Source organism: Numenius arquata, chromosome 23, assembly GCF_964106895.1.
Source record: "Numenius arquata chromosome 23, bNumArq3.hap1.1, whole genome shotgun sequence".
Classification (NCBI taxonomy): Eukaryota; Metazoa; Chordata; class Aves; order Charadriiformes; family Scolopacidae; genus Numenius; species Numenius arquata.
In genome coordinates, this window is record NC_133598.1 from 4339088 (window position 1) to 4356837 (window position 17750).

The window sequence follows — 17750 nt, forward strand, 5'->3', positions numbered from 1 at the left end:
CAGTGTTGTCCATGCTGGTGATATGTCCCCTATTGTCACCACTTAGTCTGGAGCAGGGTAAAAACAGGTTTTTTATCTGCTCTGTTCAGGAAACTTCCCTGATCTTAGCAAAATGAAGCATTTAGAACTTCACCTTGAGTGCTTCACCTCTGGCTTGGGTTCATCTCACCTCATTTTAGATGCTTGCAGTCCACGCATCTGTTCCTCGGGCAGTCACTCTGGTCTCCTGTAATACTCAAAGCATCATCTGGCCTGTTTTAGCCACTGACTTGGATGAGCTGAGTCCCATACCCCATCCCCTCTGCTGCCGGGAGGCCGGTCCAAGTGTGGCTCGCTCAGGCGTGGACACACTGCTCTGGGGAGGTGACCTGCACCAGGCTGGACCTCGGAGAAGATGGGAAGCTGCAGAGGTGGAAGATTGCTCCTGTTTGCTGAACTCTGGAAGTGCAGCCCGAGGGGCTTCTCCCAGCCGGAGCTGCCGTGTCGGGTAGGCAGAGCAGGAGCTCTGCTGAGCTGGGCTTTATTAAGGCCAGTCTACAAGTAAGAATAACAAAGAATGGTTTTTGTCTGCAGAAATTAAACCGATCCTTGACACGACGAAGACTCTATTCTGCTTTTGGCTCCCTGCTGCTGCACAGATGTTTGGTTAAATGCACTCACTTTGTGGCTTACCATATGATGGGGACAGAAGCTTTTCTCCTTCCACAAGAAGAGCAAGAGCAGTGAGGACAGCAGTCACCAGCGTGATGATGGAGGAGGGTCTCCTGGTACAGAACTTTGGGGGAATATCCTGCTCCATGCAGGGCGTTTTCACCCCGTGGAGATGCAGAGCTGTTCTCATGAGTGCTGCAGATGTGGCGTTAGTCTGAAATCCCAAACATCTGTGCCTGGGTTTCCAGAAAAGCTGAGTGCTCGGGTATGGAGAGATACCCGGCAGGTGTTTGGTGTCCCTCAAGATCGGGGTGTTGGTGCCTTGTTCAGCGATGGCCCTGCTGGGCGGATGTGGCTCTGAAAGACAAGCTTGGAAATACTGTGTGAGGAATTGCTACTCTGCAAGAGATGTTCTCATCAGGGCACCAAGAATTTATAGAATCACGGAGTTGTCTGGGTTAGAAGGAACCTTTAAGATCATCGAATCCAACCATCAACCCAACACTGCCCAAACCACCACTAACCCATGTCCCTCAGCACCACGTCTGCCCGGCTTTTAAATCCCTCCAGGGATGGCGACTCCACCACTGCCCTGGGCAGCTCCTGCTCGCTGACTTTATTAGAAGATCTCTAATAATCAGAGACATCACCAAAAAAATAATCAGGGAGAAATACTGGTGGCTCCATCGTTGAGGTTGAGGGCATCTCCTCATCTTTTCCCTCCTCTTCTACATCCACAAACTAAATCTGTCCCTGAAACCCCAAATACAGGCCCCCTGCATGGATTAGCCTGCGCAGCGATCCCGGCAGAAGTGTGCATCTCTAATCCAACATGACGAGTTGCCATGGTTTCTAGCAGAGCTGGCTTTTGATGCAATACAGTGTAGATATTTTGCATTTTCTTTTTTCTCTTGGAGGCATGCTGCAAGTGGAGACTTTTCCCACACAAAATTAATGTTTTTATATATTACCCAGCAAAATGATAGAGTGTATACATCAGAAAAAAATAAGGTGGTTTTTTTTTTTCGTTTTGATGGAATGCTGAATCTGATTGACAAATAGCAATCCCCAGTCAAAAGATAATTAATTTAGAAAGTTTGGAGGAAGAGAAGTCGTTGAAAATGATATTTATAAAAATTCAGGAATACAAGAAACAGCTTTAAGTGGGGGGTGGGTTATTACGTGTCAGCTTCTTAAAAATTATACACAGTTAGCTCCTCCATACGCAGCTTGCTTTGTCGTTATGGGGCATGGATTAGCTGACTTTCTTCCTCTTTTGTATTATATGATTCTGAAAAGCTCTTAAAATGCACTCTGCTTTGTTGTTAGCTGAAATGCTCAAGTGTTCACCAACACTCGGGCTAGGTCTTAAGTGTTCTCTCTGCATTCACGTGGGTTGGATTTTACTCAGGGAAGCAATGGCGCGATTTGAATTCAAGGTGAGGCAAAATAACGGGTTGATGATTTATTTGAATCCTTTATATACTTATGCAGAAAATTAAAAACAATGCAGTGCCCACTGGCACCTTGTGAGAACGGAGATGAAATAATCTGGTTTTCACAAGCGGTCGGCAGTCGGTGACGGCCCCGGTGCTCGAGGTGCAGCGGGGAGCTGAGCGCCGCTGCTTCCATTAGTATTTCACATTGCTTTTCCGTTGGAATTACCTCCATTAATGTGTTTTTCCTGGCTCCAGAGTGCCGGTCTCTCAGCTCCGTGTTTTGTAGCTCCCACTGGGCTGTTGTGAGTGCCCCAGGTACTGGTGCGTGCGGCACTCGGTGCATCGGCAGAGCCCGCGGGGGCTGTGCTGTGATTTGTTGTTTTATAGAATCACAGAATGGTTTGGGTTGGAAGGGACCTTAAAGCCCACCCAGTGCCACCCCCTGCCCCAGGCAGGGACACCTCCCACCAGACCAGGTTGCTCCAAGCCCCCTCCAACCTGGCCTTGAACCCCTCCAGGGATGGGGCAGCCACAGCTTCTCTGGGCAACCTGGGCCAGGCTCTCACCACCCTCACAGCAAAGAGTTTCCTCCCCAGATCTCAGCTCAATCTCCCCTCTTTCAGTTTAAAACCATTCTCCCTCATCCTGTGGCTCCCCTCCCCGATCCAGAGTCCCTCCCCAGCTTTCCTGGAGTCCCTTTAGGGACTGGAAGGGGCTCTAAGGTCTCCCCGGAGCCTTCTCTTCTCCAGGCTGAACCCCCCCAACTCTCTCAGCCTGTTTTGCCCTCTCCAGCCATGGGCTGGATGCCACGTGTCACCAAAATACATGAGGTCAGTTTTTTTCCTTGCCCAGCCTGCTCTCCGGGCATCTGCACTTGTGCAAGGCCTGTGCTGAGTTAGGGTAATTAATTACTGAACCACGACAGGATCTGGTGTTTTAAGATCATTTCCACAGCTCTAGTTTTGGCAGAAGTGCGGAGCACGGTAGGAGCGTTGTCTTACCTGTGGTTGGGGCAGGCCTTCATCTATAACCAGTAGCGTAAGAATAACAGTAAAATGTTTCTTGCTCTTTTAATTTACTCCTCAAGCGGACCGTAGTGAGTGCTATATTTTTGGATCACAAAGACGAATCCATCATAACGTCCTCCAGTTAATTGGGGGGGGGGAGCAAACACAATCTGTTCACCACGCGGCAGAGACCTGATGGAGTGCTGCCTCTGAGAATGCAACTTTTAGGCTTCCCACATGACTTCCAGAATAAAGTTTTTTCGATTCCCTGACTTGTCACCTAGCGCATTTTGAAATGTAAAAAAGAACGGGCACTAGCTCAACGAAATGGGTGTAGGAAGTTTATTTTATGCAAGTACGCGCGTCACCAACATCTCCAGGTGTTAACTCTAACCTCAAGCAGAAATACGGAGCTAAAATATAAATTATTAAGGCTTTTGGTAGCAAGTTGGGCAGCTGTAACGGGGGCTTCTCTGAGCAGCAGAGGTCAATGCTGGTGTAAGACGGGGCTCGGGACAGGGTGCACGCGGCAGAGAAGGAAACTTGAACTCCTTGATGTGGTGGCTCTGTGTCCAGCGAAGCGGGGAAGCGGTTTCGCCGCAGGTTTTTCCTGGGAAATTTGGGCAGGGTTGCAGCTGCAGCGTCAGTTGGAAGAGAAGAGGAGAAATGGGAGACAGAGTATGAATCATGGCAGAGGAGACAGCAGATGTGATCGCTGCCACCATAAAGGACAGCAGTAGAGCAGCTCGCCTCAACTGGCTCATTAGACATGCAACCTAAGCGTTCGGATGCAGAGGGGGTTTTGAATATATTTAGTGTCTTGAGTTAGTGTCCTCATAAAATCTTTTCTTTTTCTTCTCTTCTGGACTGTAAACTTCTGTGTGCTGTACCATTTCCACATCTAAGTGGAAGAAAATATTCACGGAATAATCCATTCCTGTGGCCCGGAGCCACCAAGATGAGAGAAGTGGAGTTAGTTGGAGGCGATATCAGTGCTGACCGAAGAAAGGAATGTTGCTTAATTTCTTCCTGTTATTTCATTCCTCAAATCAAGACCCACGTACGGAGCAAAGCCTCTTCCAGCAGTTGGGCAGAGAGTAGCCCTGACTTTGATCCATCTTGCTTCTTACGTGGTTGTTTACTCCTGGTCAAAGCAGCAGTAAAGCACTTCCAAATCCCGTTCCCCATTCTTTTATAATCCTCTATATCTTAAATTGCGTCGGGTTGAATGAGAATGGAAAACGTGTCACCATTTGCCTTTTGAGACCTTCTCTGTACGTTAACTGTGTCCTCACTGGAGAGCTTACGGAGAGACGTCGGCATTCATCTCACCCATCCAAGATATTTATTAAACACGCCAGCAGTCTGCTCACACTGCTCTTGGACACCGCTTCTTTTCTCTGAATATAAAGTAATCCGTTCCTGGCAACCAGCAGATTTTCTGAAAAGCCTCGTGAACTGAACAGAGACAAGGGAGTTGCATCTTTACTCTCTGGATCTGGTGTTTTTAAATCTCATTAAGTCAGGACCTGGAAGCATTTGGAAATGCTTTTTTCTCTCCTTTATCCTTCCTTTTTTGTTCTATGTGTTTTAAGTCACCGTAAGTATCTTTTGTTACTTCAAATCTGAAGGATGCCCTCGGAGTTGTCTGGTTTTCTTTGTTTCTGGTTTTTCTTTGCTGCTTCTCCTGGCAGTTCCGTTGTTTGGTGTGGCGCAGGGGTTCTCCAGGACCAGCTCCTGACACGGCTGCAGCGCCATTATCCCGGATAAACCACAGCCGGAGACTCTTTCTCTGGGATAGCCACGTGTGCAACATAACCTGAGGCAGGCACAACCCATCCTTGATAAAACACGGGTGCAGTTCCAGTTTCCGCTCAGCTGCCTCAGCGAGGTCATTGCTGTCACATCCACCAAAGTGACTTTAATAAACTTCCCACCTGAACGATACGGCTGTGGGTGCCGTTAATGCCACCTCGGAGGGGTAAGGAGCTTTCCTGCTCATTCAAAATGAGGACTCGTTAAGCACAAGGTGCTCTAAAGCATCTCTTAATGCCGCAGCTCTCCTTAACTGCTGTTTGTCCCTCTCCTGGCTGCGTCCCCCGCACGCTCCATCAGCCCCGGGGCCGAGGACGTGGGACAAGGCACCGCCGCCTGCGCTCGGAGCTCCCCTCCCTCGAGACGCAAACAGGATTGTAGCTGTGCAGATGGTACTGGTTTTACTGGTGTTCAGTCACACCCTGGCCCTGAAGAAACATCCAGTGAGCCCATGGATTTTATGAGATGTCAGAAGCTTTTAAGTCCTCCATTACCAAGACGCTGTTACTTAAATTGAAATTGCTCTTAAGTATAGGCCAGATGCTGTTAAGTGATTCCATCTCTGCTTTTCAAAAGCTCCCAGAGTGGTTTGTGCAATTCTTACCTCTCCTTTACACAGATCATGGGTTTGCTGCTTTTACTGCTTGGACTACGCGAGGCCGCGGGGAATGGTGAGGAAGCACCAGGAGTTAGGATGTTCACTGGAGGTGGACTATTTTGTGTGATGCTCTGTCTCCTGCAAACCAGGAATGGTTTAGCACTTCTGCTTGGCAGCAATAACATCATGGCTGAAATATTAAATTATGAGTGGATGCCTTTCCAAGAGACCTGCTCCAGTGAAAGCAGGATGCTGGACGTGGTCTGTGAGTCTATGGCTCCTGCCTCTGTTGATGGTAAGGGTTGAGCCTCACCATCTGTATTAAAAAAAAGTGAGCTTTGATCATCACGTATAGCCCATTTTGCATGGAAAACTCACATTTTCTACCCAGAATGATGGATTTCTAGTTTGTGGTTGAGTTTATGGTTCACTACACGGTTCCTCTGTGTAGTGAACAGTGGTGATGATGGTACAAGTGGGTCAGTGCGAACAAGAGAACTGTTGGGTGAAGAAAGCAAGCAGCAGCCCTGCTGGCATAGGTCTCGTCCCGCTGGTTGGGAGGTGTCTCTGCAGTTTCCTAACGCCCCTAGAATTGGTAGCACATCTCTGCCATGTCCTCGGTTCCTTCTGAGCAAGGTGATTGTTTTTTGATCAGATACTCCCTAGCCTCTCTCTCTGCAGTGAGATCTGACCCGAGGGATGGAGAGATATCTCTTGGCTGTGAACTGGGCTGTCCCAGTTAGCGTAGCAAATTAAACCAGTGTTTAATTCTGCAGGAGAGAATTTTGCGTGCTTAAGAGCATTCCCTGTTTTGTTTGAATTTTCTTGTGTAATGTTAATTCCTTCCAAGTTAACTCGCAATTATAACATCAGAGGGAAAGTATGTTACAAAAATCAATAAATCAATGTTGGTGATTAAACGATCCTTCAAGAGGAGCTCTCTGAGCAGAGCTTGGCCTCTCCACAGCCTGGACAGACGTCCTTCTGAGAGCGAAGGAGGCTCCGGGCTTTGTCAGAGCAGACGTTATTCTCCCTGCCGAAGTTATAAAATCGCACTCTGCAGTGCTGAATAAAATATGAATGCGCGTCTCTTGCAAGACCAGATTCGCTGGGCACAGTGTCAAATCTCTGGATTTTGGAAAGGTTTCGCGGGATTAGCTGGAAGAAGGGAGATGTGGGTGTAAATCGGGGAATTTGGACTTCGGTAAATTCAGAAGTAAACGGGACTGATTCTCACTTATTTTTTTGCCTGTCTTTTACTCCAGTAGTGCAAGGTCTTAACACTAGAATAATCTGACACCCTTTTAAGTCTCTTTTACTTTGCCTGAGGGATAGAGGAGTACAGATGAAGCCCAGATCCGGGAGCTTTCAGTATTTTCCTTTGTGTTTCCCCACGCTCCATCACAGCTGGGACTTCATTAGTGACACCTCGTCCCCTTCCACGAGGGACAGGGGCACGGTGAGGGATGTGCTTGAGGTACCAGCTCCCTGCGTCGCCTTGCTCTGCGCCCAGAGCTATACGTGCCTCAGTTATGGGTGAAAAAGGGAGCAGATGTGTAGGGACCGCTCTGCCAAAGCCAGCATCTCCCCTTGTGCCCGTATACAGCCTTCGCTTACGTTACCCTTCCTTACAGCTGCTGTATGCGTGCCCCGGTTCGTGCCGTGCAGGGGCTTGCAAGGATGAGGACTCATCTGTATGTCTTTATATATACATGTATGTGCACATCTACACAGGCACCCCTGGCCGCTGCAGGAGCCTGGGAGAGCAGACAAAGGCTGCCAGAGCTGAGCTGGCAGCGCTATTAATTTTTTCACAAAAAGAAAATCTTACATTAAAAAATAGAAAAATCTCTGATGATAAACTCTGCAGTGGTGAAATTCAAAGCAAATCATTTCACTGAGCTCCTTGATGTAGAAATCATTACTGCCATCCTCTGCTGTATTAAAAGAAAAAAGGCAAAAAAAGCCTGTGCTGTTGGAGTCTGGTTTAGCATGCAATTAACGTTGACAGAACAAGTGACTGCAAGTATTTATCAACAAGCCCAAAGCCAAGGTCTGGGAAACGTTGCAGAGGTAATGTATTACTCATGAATACTGTACTTTATTCCGGAATGGTTCGTACATGCCTTATTCATAACAGCCAAAGTCATGCATGTAATTAAATTTAGGTAAATACCCTACCAGCTGCAGCTGAAAAGCAATTTAGGAGCCAACTGTGGAACCTGGGCTCATGTGTCAGTCGGGAGCTGCGCTTCATCTCTCACCGTGAAGAAAAGGCACATTAGAAGTTTCTGGATCTTCAACTCACGCTTGGATTAATGGAGTTACAGCTCCATTCAGAGCCTTCCTAAACGTTTTCAAAGAGTTTCCTATCAACAAGCAAAGAACTGGTATTATTTCCTCTTCTGCAATGTGAAAAATAGCGGCAGAGAGGGGTGCCTGCGGGGTCCCCTTGTGTGGCGGTGCTCGGATCTGAGCAGAATGCCACCGTTGGTGGTCCCAGGCTGACGACCCCCCCCCCCCAGGAAGGAAAGGAGCCGATGGCTCAGAAGGAACTTGCACCGCCCTGCCTTTCAGTGGGGGGAAATGCATTGGCTCTTCTCCAGACCGTGAGCCCCGCGTTGGGGAGCTGATGAGCTATTGAGATGCGTTGAGTGTATTAGAGTGATTATAGGTTTTCATAATGTGGCTGAACGGGGACGGATGAAATCCAGCAATTGCTGTGCTCCTTGACTTGCAGCTGTATCCAGCAACGTTCAAGCTGTGTTTCCTAGTCACTGGATTCCTCCTGATGTGTTTCTCCTTCCCACGGGCATTCCCGGAGGTTAATCAGCGTAATGAGCAAATGCATTTGTCTGTCTCCTTTCAAAGGATGTGACCTGATGTTCTCCTCCCACTCCAAAGATGGGGGGACAAAGAGGGGAAGAGCGAAAGGAAGGAAAGGCAACAAGCTGGAGATAACTGAAGGTGCTACAACCATTTCCAAGGCCCTTCTGTTTTCCCAGCTTTTTACATTTTGTCCCTTCTGTTGGTGCTACGTGGAGAATTCTCACATCACGGGCGCGTGGATATGGGTGGCACTGCCCTGTGCGCAAGGCATCCTGCTGAATTTTGAGCGCTCAGCTGAGGCATCTAAGCTACATCTTGATGAGCTGAGTCACCATCTGGAGGAGCTTCTCCTTCTCCAGTGACGGGGAGAGTGGAGCTATGGGATCCCAGCACTGGCACCTCGCCATGTGCCAGGGCAGGGTGTGGAGAGGAGGCAAAGTGTGCAAAAAAGAGGTTTTCTTCAGTTTCTTTTTAAGCTCGAATCACCCAAAGAGTGAGGGGTACCATCAATCAACAAAAACATTTCAGACAACAGTTTATTATTTGAGTTGATGGTGCCTCTGTGAATTTAATTGGATTTTGGAGAGAGGCACAATAGAATTACTCACCAGTGAAGGAGTTTATTTTATTACATGTAAATGGGATGCGGTGCTCTCTCACCTGTCAAGACCTGGGGATCCAATCTTGCCTGTAAGAAAAAGGCATTTTGTTTTTTATCCCACTCCTCCGTGGGCACTCATCCACATCCTACCAGTGCCACGAGGTCTGGCAGAGCATCATCGGGCTCCGCTCAAATGAATCCGTCTATTATCGGTCCAAAAGGAGATTCCTTGGCAGGGCTTGGGGGAGACCTTGCCAAACACCTGGCTGTGGCAGCACAAGTCCTTCGCTTTTATTCTGAGTTTATTTTGAGATGGGGGTAATCATTCTCCCTGGATGTGGATGCGCTGGTGAATTCCCGCCACTGTGAAAACTTCTGTCTTCTCTAATATTTACTTGATGTTTGGCCATCCTAAGTGCTTCTTTGCTTTCCCGAGCAGTGATGAGCTAATGTTCCGTGTCCTTAAAAGCCCTTCTAACCGCGGTTGTTACCATGTTTTGTTTTCTTTGGCTGGAAGGGGTTTCATTGCTTTTATGTGTTGTCATGGTTTTACTTAGTTCCTGAAATGAAGTGGGTTAAAAAGGACTCCCTTGGGAGTACCCAGGGGTTTAAAGAAGAATATGAATTTGTTGGCAAAACCAAGAAAACTGCAAGTCCCCAGATCACTGAGGTCCAAGCCTGGAGCCTCAGTGGCCTCCTCCCCTCCGTCTCCTGCTGTCGCATCCACGCGTGCCCGCAGGGGCAGGTATTTGCCCATCTCATCCAGAAATGGTGTGAATACTTCACATTTTTGTTTTGTGCATGTACTGAGAATCAGCTTCTCGCATCTTTGAGAAGACTCGGCCACGTTGGAACTTTCGGTGTTACAAGCTGGAAGTCTGTATGCTTAAAAATGTCAGTAAAAATCTCTTTTATTATGTTCTGCCCTAAACAAGGCTCTGTGTGTAGCTCACTTAATTTGCTTTTGTTGTCAACCTGGTAGGTCATTGCCAGAAGCATCTTTATTCCTGGAAAAGCTGGGGAATGTGTTTAGAAGGAGTTTTACATGGAAATAAAATTACTTCCCTCTGCAGGACGTGTCACAGGGTGGAGAATGTAATTGTCATTTAAAGGACATTCTTTTCCAAGAGTGGATATTTTAAATACGTTACTTTCTAATGAATTCAGGAGTGGGGTGTGCTTTGAAAGTACAGTTCTCCTCTGCAACATGACTATAAAAGTAGCACTTCAGCTTTCATGACGTTGTAGCTCAGGGGTGTCCAAATTCATGTCTGCTCATAGAAAATATGTTGTTTTATTTTTGCTATCCTTCAATGTTAGGGTTTTTTTGAGCTATCGGTGATCACCAATCAGAATGCAATTAGTTGGTGGTTTACAAGTGAGAATCCAGCTCTGTTTCCCAAAGCTGGACGAGGCTGAAGGCTCAACAGGAGCCAAAATTGTTGTCAAAAGTCCATGTGTTGGTGTAAGAAGCAAATACTGACATATTCTTTCTTCTGATTTTAGGAGTGGCCACACATTACTTGCCTTCTGGTTTTCCCGTCAAGAAGGAAAGCTAAATCGACAGCAAACTATTGAACTGGGACATCACATTCTCAAAGCACATATTTTTAAGGTAACGAAAATTAAAATGAAGGCTTGTGCCAACCTCATCCCCGCCGTGTATCATCTGCCGGCGCTGGCAGCGTTCGGTCTCTTCTTGTTTTAGGGTTGCTGTAAGAAGTGTGATTGCTTCAGGCTGAACCGTGTAGAAGTGAGCTTTAGAAAATTGGCAGTGGTGTATAAGAAATCCTTGAAATTAAACCGTCCTTCAGACTGTAAATTCAGCAGATAGCCTCCTTACCTAAAATCACTCTTCTGCCATAAGAGGTTTCATCCCATGTAAGATGAGTTCCTTGTAACAACATCTAGAAAAAAAACCAAATCATTTCAAAGGAGTGGTTTTGAAGAATCCAACCCAAAATTCAGGTTTTAAAGGGAAGATCCGATAGTTCTTAAAATCTGGTGGTGGGTCCATTTGACTCTTCATGCAGACATTTAAGACCTGGGTAATTGAAAGGCAAATTTGGATGGGAGCTTCAATATGACCCATAAATTCAGTATCATTCTTTTGCTTGTTGGCCCATATACCAGAAGGTGGAAATGAGAGGATGGATTTGTAAGGTCACAGGAAATACAGAATTTATTAAAAGTGTTAGGATCTATGGGTGCTTAACACTGGTAAAAATGAGGTTATATTTTTATCTAATCTCCATATGATTTTGTAGAATTCAGACCTTTAGCACCCCTATATTTCTAGAGCAAACAGATAGTTTGGGTCTTGCGTCAGTCCTGTTGGATTGATTTATGGAGTTCCCTGTGCTGAATTCACCATCAGGTGTAGAAGCAAAGTCTCCTCGTTTGGGAAAGCAATGGCTGGAGCCCAAGGGAAGAACCCCAGATCGGCCCATTACCCAATTAGTGTATAATTTTCAAATTTTGAGTTACGTTCCCAAGGCCAAATTCAGCAGTGAGTTTACTGTTCAGCTGCCATTTACATCGAAATCTGGTTCCAAATCTTCTTCGTTTCACACTTTCACGGCAGAAACAAATAACAGGGTTTCAGGCTCTAAACAAATGACAATTTTCATTAAGTGGACAAGTTGCCTGTAGATTCCAGATTTAATTGAGCAATATTTACAATAGTAGAAAATGCCAATTAGCATATGAAAAATGTCAGTACAGCCTTCTGGTTCTAATCACTCGGCAAAATCCGGGGTTTTGCAACACTGCAGTAAGAATAGTACGTCTCGGTGACAGATAAGCATAACAGTATGTTATTTAGATAAACTATAAAGTTTTGAAAGGGTTTGGATTAACTGGATTAGAAACTTGGTCTTTTGCTTTTCCTTGCATAGGTTTATTTTTCTTCCTTTTTTTAACAAGTGTTTGCTGAGGATTTGTGAGTGTTTACTGAGTGAAACAATCGCTGCATTAGGTTTTGAAGGAGACATTGGGCTGGACTGTTGCAGACCATGGTTAAGGTCTTGAGCATTCTTTAAAGAAAGAGTGCATACACAGACTCCTTTTCCTGTTGTCACTGACTGCATTTGTTTCTAAACAAGCATTTTGTTTCAAGCTTTTCATTCCATCTGATCTTTTACTGGAGCCCTTACCAGTATGGCACGGGGTTTCTGCCAAGCAGGGAGCATGGCAGGTCATCAATTCAGTGTGTTTTCCCTGAACTATCATGTTACAGCAGCAGCTTTCCGCAGACACAGAGATCCTAATTTTGAAAGTATTCGTGGAGGCCTGATGCCATTGTAATTCCATTTTGTCTACCCATCATGAAGCCAGGGGAGGATTAGGACAGGGCTAAAGCATTTTGTCCAGCCAGGGAGTAATGGGAGCTGGGTATAGAGACAAACTTGGATTAAACAGTGCAGAAAACAGATTTGTCCTTCCCCAGTCCTTATCAGTTCGAATCCACTGGTACTTTCTGCAAGGTAACGATGGGACACCTGGAATTTCCAGGTGTACAAACAGTCACTGATGGCACAGTCACACAGTCACACAGTCACAAGGGGATGACCTGGCACACGGGCGGTAAGAAGCTTTCGCACTCCCCTCTTCTCCTGATGGCTGAGATCTGCTGGGTTTCTTTTTTTAAACACACAAACATCCTCAAACAGTTGGGTGGGGGAAAAAAAAAGTACAAATGTTTTAGTCTTTTAAAGCAATTACCAGTCTTAACAGGAGCATATGGAAACCCAGCTTGGAAAGCCTGGCATGGAATGAAAGGGCAAGAAGAGAAATGTGCAATAATGATACAAGAAGACCCAAAACTTCAGGCTGATGTATGTTTTGCAAATCAACCAAAGAGAAGTCTTTAATTTCATCTTAAATTAGTTAGCTCAAATGCCAGTAATCCAGAACTGGGTGTCCCTCGTCCCCAGACTGAGAATGTGATGACAATTACAGGCAGAAACACTCCCTTTGACAGCTACGGGTGTGTAAAGGTGTCTGATACTCCTTGAAAAACAGCCTCATGAAGATCTTGCGTTGAAGGCGCCAACGGCCAAATAGCAGAAGAAGCCATAAATCAGAAATTAAGGATTCTGGCAGCTCATACAGGAGTGCAAAAAAGCGAACCCATTTGAAAACTGGGGTTGTGTGGGGTTGGCAAAGTTATTCCAATGAAACGTGCGTGGTCAGGCCTTGCCTTGGTCCTGGGTCGGATGGTCCCAGTGGAGTGGAAACCAGTGACGGTATTTCGGTTTGATGTGGTGGCAGGTTGGGATTTGCTTTTGCAGAAGGATTCAACCTGCTTTACTGTTCTGGGCAGAAAAGGGAAATAGAAAAGGAAGATGCGATCTGTAAAATGCGAAATAGCGCAGTTTTGTTTCAGCAACTGAATGATAATGGTGTTGAATGTATTTATTCTTTAAAGGATAAATGTCATCTTTTATGTCTTGCGCTAATACCTGAGTGTGTACATTCTAATACAGCGGTTACGATTTTTATAGCGTGTGTGATTATCTTCAGATGGCTATTCGGAAAATACGTACTCTTTCCCTCGGTCCTGATGGTAACTCAAACAGCTTATTTATGGGTTTGAGAGTATTATAACTATTTTTGAATTATTTTAACCGTTTATTATAAAATTGTTTTCCATTTGTCCAATTATACTGTATTGAGTTCACTGAAATTTAATATTGACCTCTAATGTCCTGTATTGTGTCATTTCAAAAGCAGCGTTTAATGGTGGCTCAAATTCCTGAGCTCTTTCTGCCTCTTAACACAAGCAGATATTTTTCTCTATTTAACTCCCTGAATATTGAAGGCAACAAGCACACGGCGTTGTTATTTATAAGAGCTTGTCTAATCTGTTCCTTCTTTTTATGGTAAAACCATTTCGAGTGACAAATCTGTTGATGGCTGGTGCGATGCTTCAGAATATCTTTCACACGTAGGTATTAGAGGTCTGCAACTGAGTCCAGCCGCGGGCTCGGGTGATGATTCCTGCACGTCTGCCTTGAGAGGAAACAAATCCCACCTTTTGCTGCTGCTTTTCTTCCCATTGCCCTACAGCCTCCGTGGCGCTCTGTCGTAGGAAAGACTTTACAAACCCAAATGCGATGCTGCTGCTTTGCACGGATGGCAATGACCACACGGCGTGCAAGGAAGCAGAAATCAGGGTTTGCATATCAAAACAGGATTAAAGATGTCTGTACCGTTTCCATGGAAACAGCAGACTTTAATGGTAAATCGATAGCAGAACGGCAATATATAGGGCATACCCGCATCCCACGACGGAGGGAAAAGCTCACTGCTGGGGTTACAAACCCATTCCTCGCATCTCCCATCCAGCCCTTTGCTCCCATCTGTTGGCTACGGAGCAATTAATTATTGCTCCTTCCACAGGAGAGGGGGGGAAACTTCCTGAATAGTTCCATGCTCTGCCAGTTAGTGCTGCTGGAAAAAGATGTCAGAGCTTCTATGTAATACATAGAGCCTGGTCATGGATGCCAGCGGAAGGGCTGGAGACAGTCTGCTGTGAGATAAGGGAATACTGTTCTGGGCTGAGGTTGAGACTTCCTTAATTTATCTCATTGTGAGCAGATACTGTCATCTTGTTCAACCGGGTGAATAATAAGGAAACTTTGTGAATCAGTTCTGCCAAAATAATTTGTACTTCATTAAAAAAGAAAAAAAAGAAGCATGCGGTGCTCCTTAGCATGACATTTTCTGAGGGTGTTGGATGGATTCAGGTTGCTCACAGTTTAATCCTGCCTTTCCTAGACCTTGGAGATGGCTACGGTACCTTTAAATGTTATTTCCTACAATCTTATTAATTCACTGCAAAGGTCAGATGTGGCAAATTGTCACATTATCTTGTGTACAGCTGTTAGTGTCTTGAAACCCTTTGAAGTCCAAAGACCCAGGAGGATCATCCCAGTGTAACTGAGCATATTTGTAAGCTTGCATCTAAGTCATCTTCTCTTTTCTAGGGGCTGAGTAAAAAAGTTGGGGTCTCTTCTTCCATCCTGCAAGGGCTTTGGATCTCCTACAGTACCGAAGGCCTTTCGATGGCTTTGGCATCTCTGAGAAATCTCTACACCCCAAACATAAAGGTACTGGAGGAGGAGGAGAGCTGGGGTGGTTCAGAGCTCGCACGAGAAGCTCCCAGTGGTTCACAGTAACCATGCACAGCGTGTTTGCTGGACCTGCCTGCCTGGGGCTGTGGTCTTACCTGGGCTCGTCTTGAGCTGGGGAGAGGCCAGTTGGGATTTTATCATAGAATCATAGAATTGTCTCAGTTGGAAGGGACCTTTCAGATCATGGAGTCCAACCATCAACCCAACACTGCCCAAACCACCACTAACCCATGTCCCTCAGCACCACGTCTGCCTGCCTTTTAAATACCTCCAGGGATGGCGATTCCACCGCTGCCCTGGGAAGCCCGTTCCAATGCTTGATAACCCTTTCAGTGTAAAAATTTTTCCTAATACCTAATAATTTTGTTACCGTCTGGGATGATCCCACAACTCTTCTACATTGACCAGGGATCTCCTTTTAATTGCAGCGAGTGAATAGTGAATTTGCCCCTGTGCAAAATGGTTCTCTTGGGTTTTTTCTCCCCAAAGATGTGGGATGCGACAACTGGTGCTGGAATTTGACATCCCAGTGAAGGGCTCTGTCTTAGACAGGCACTAACTCGGAGGCGATGCCAAACACAACAGCACATGCTCACCTGCTAGTTCAGGCACTTCATGCCCATTTCATTGGTAAAGATCAGTGTGTCAGCTTAAGTGATTTCATCTCTCCAGCAAAAAGGATTTCAGACAGTGTCCTTCATCTGGAAGGGTGTTTGCCCCAGCTCCTTCCCATTCCTTTAGGGCAAAAATGCCTAAAATGGGACCCTTGCCTAACTTGTTTTTACTGGGCATTTTATGTCCTTCGCTATTTGCTTGGAAGCGTGCAAAGGGCCCTGGTTTGATTTCTTTTGTTGCCCTGGAAATAAACTAATGTCTCTCCATAAGACTCTGTAACAGGAGCTCTTCTTTCCCTGTGCAGGTCAGTCGGCTGCTGATTTTAGGAGGTGCAAATGTGAATTATCGGACCGAAGTTCTGAACAACGCGCCCATTTTATGTGTCCAATCCCACCTGGGTTACACGGAGATGGTGGCTTTGCTCTTGGAGTTTGGGGCCAACGTAGATGCCGCTTCGGAAAGTGGCCTGACCCCGCTTGGCTACGCGGCTGCTGCTGGATTCCTCAGTATTGTTGTGCTCCTCTGCAAGAAACGGGCCAAGGTACAGTGACCATGTTCCTCTGAAAGCTGATTTAAACTGTTCCACATTTACTCATGGCAGGGCAGAAGCTGCAGGCAGGATACGTAACACTCGCTGGAGAGTATCCTCCAGGAGGTGAAGCCAGGATGCGGCTGCGGAGGGTTGGCTTTTCTGCTAAAATGCAGTGGTTTTGAAAATCTTACATTGACACCAAAGCTAAATAACTCCTGAGAGTCACTGGATCATAAATTGGTTTGGGTTGGAAGGGACCTCAAAGACCAGTGCCACCCCCTGCCCTGGGCAGGGACACCTCCCACCAGACCAGGTTGCTCCAAGCCCCCTCCAACCTGGCCTTGAACCCCTCCAGGGATGGGGCAGCCACAGCTTCTCTGGGCAACCTGAGCCAGGCTCTCACCACCCTCACAGTGCAAATTTTCTTCCTGCAATTAGTCAGTAATTACTATTCTGAAATTCAGGTCTGGGGTAGGAACTAATCCCTCTGCCCTGGTGGCCTGCTGGAGGATGTTCTGGAGAAGTCCTTGAGCCTCATGAGGTTAAAAGGACAACGTTGATTTTGCAGCACGGAACGTTCTTTAAACATCTCCTTGAGACACATTTTCCAAAAACTTCTATCAGACTTGTCCTAGAAAAATACCCTTTGTTTAGCTTTGTGGTTTATGTTTGGAGTTTTAATTGTATATAATGAGTCAAGTTTAAATATTTTGTTGAAGAAGAAAATTATGCTGATTTTTGAAGTGGAGCCTCCTGGAAACAATTTGTGGTTTCTCTATATGTTTAGCTTCAGTTCAAAAAGCAAAATGTGGGTTTGTATAGTTTTGGAATGAAAGTTGGGATGACTGAGGGACCCGTTTAGATCTTGCTGTGCTGTCTGTAATAATGCGAGGACAGTATGAAGGAAAAAAAAAAAAAAGAATTCTGCTTTTGTTGGGATATTTTGAGAGAGTTGGGTGACTCCCTGACACTTGTTGGTAAGAAACAGTCCTGTTTCCCTCGTCTGAGAACAGGAATATTTGGGCTATGAAATGCAATGCAAGAGTCCTGCCACTTTCCCTTGAGCATCCCTAACTGGATTGAGGAAATACCCCCAAACCAGCTGGGTTTAGTTTGAAGGCTGAGATGTTTGATTTGGGCATAGAAAACTGCAACGTTGATTGCTGCCTAAGTTGAGAAATAAGAAATATGAATGTATTAATAATAGAAATGTACTATAATATGAGAAATATTTCTCATGTGCATTATATATCTATAATTAATATTAATATATTAGTATAATGGTTCTTTCACATCTTTGTAATATGAGAAGTGAGAAATAATATGTTGTGGAGCACTGAAGGGGTTAACCAGCCAGGGGACGGTAGCTGATCTGCCTCTCCTGTTTTCTCCAAGTTACTGGTGTTGGGGTAGGTCCTCGAAATCCTGGCTGATGTGATCAGGCGTGGAGTAAAAACCCTGCCCGGTCCTGAAAAGCCGACCAAATCAGTTCCCGCAGGGCTGCCGAGTGCGGTCCCCGTTCCTAT

At 45.9% G+C, this 17750-nt stretch overlaps 1 protein-coding gene across 3 annotated transcripts in view; it reads left to right on the forward strand.

Annotated features, from left to right (window-relative positions):
• The window catches only part of TANC2 (tetratricopeptide repeat, ankyrin repeat and coiled-coil containing 2), a 213886-nt gene that overhangs the window by 172272 nt on the left and 23864 nt on the right, over window positions 1–17750 (forward strand). For all 3 annotated transcript variants that reach the window (XM_074162697.1, XM_074162698.1, XM_074162699.1), the window contains 3 exons: window positions 10447–10555; window positions 14931–15053; window positions 15997–16233. In XM_074162697.1, coding sequence (XP_074018798.1) covers window positions 10447–10555; window positions 14931–15053; window positions 15997–16233 — 469 coding nt within the window. The remainder of the gene's footprint in view (window positions 1–10446; window positions 10556–14930; window positions 15054–15996; window positions 16234–17750) is intronic.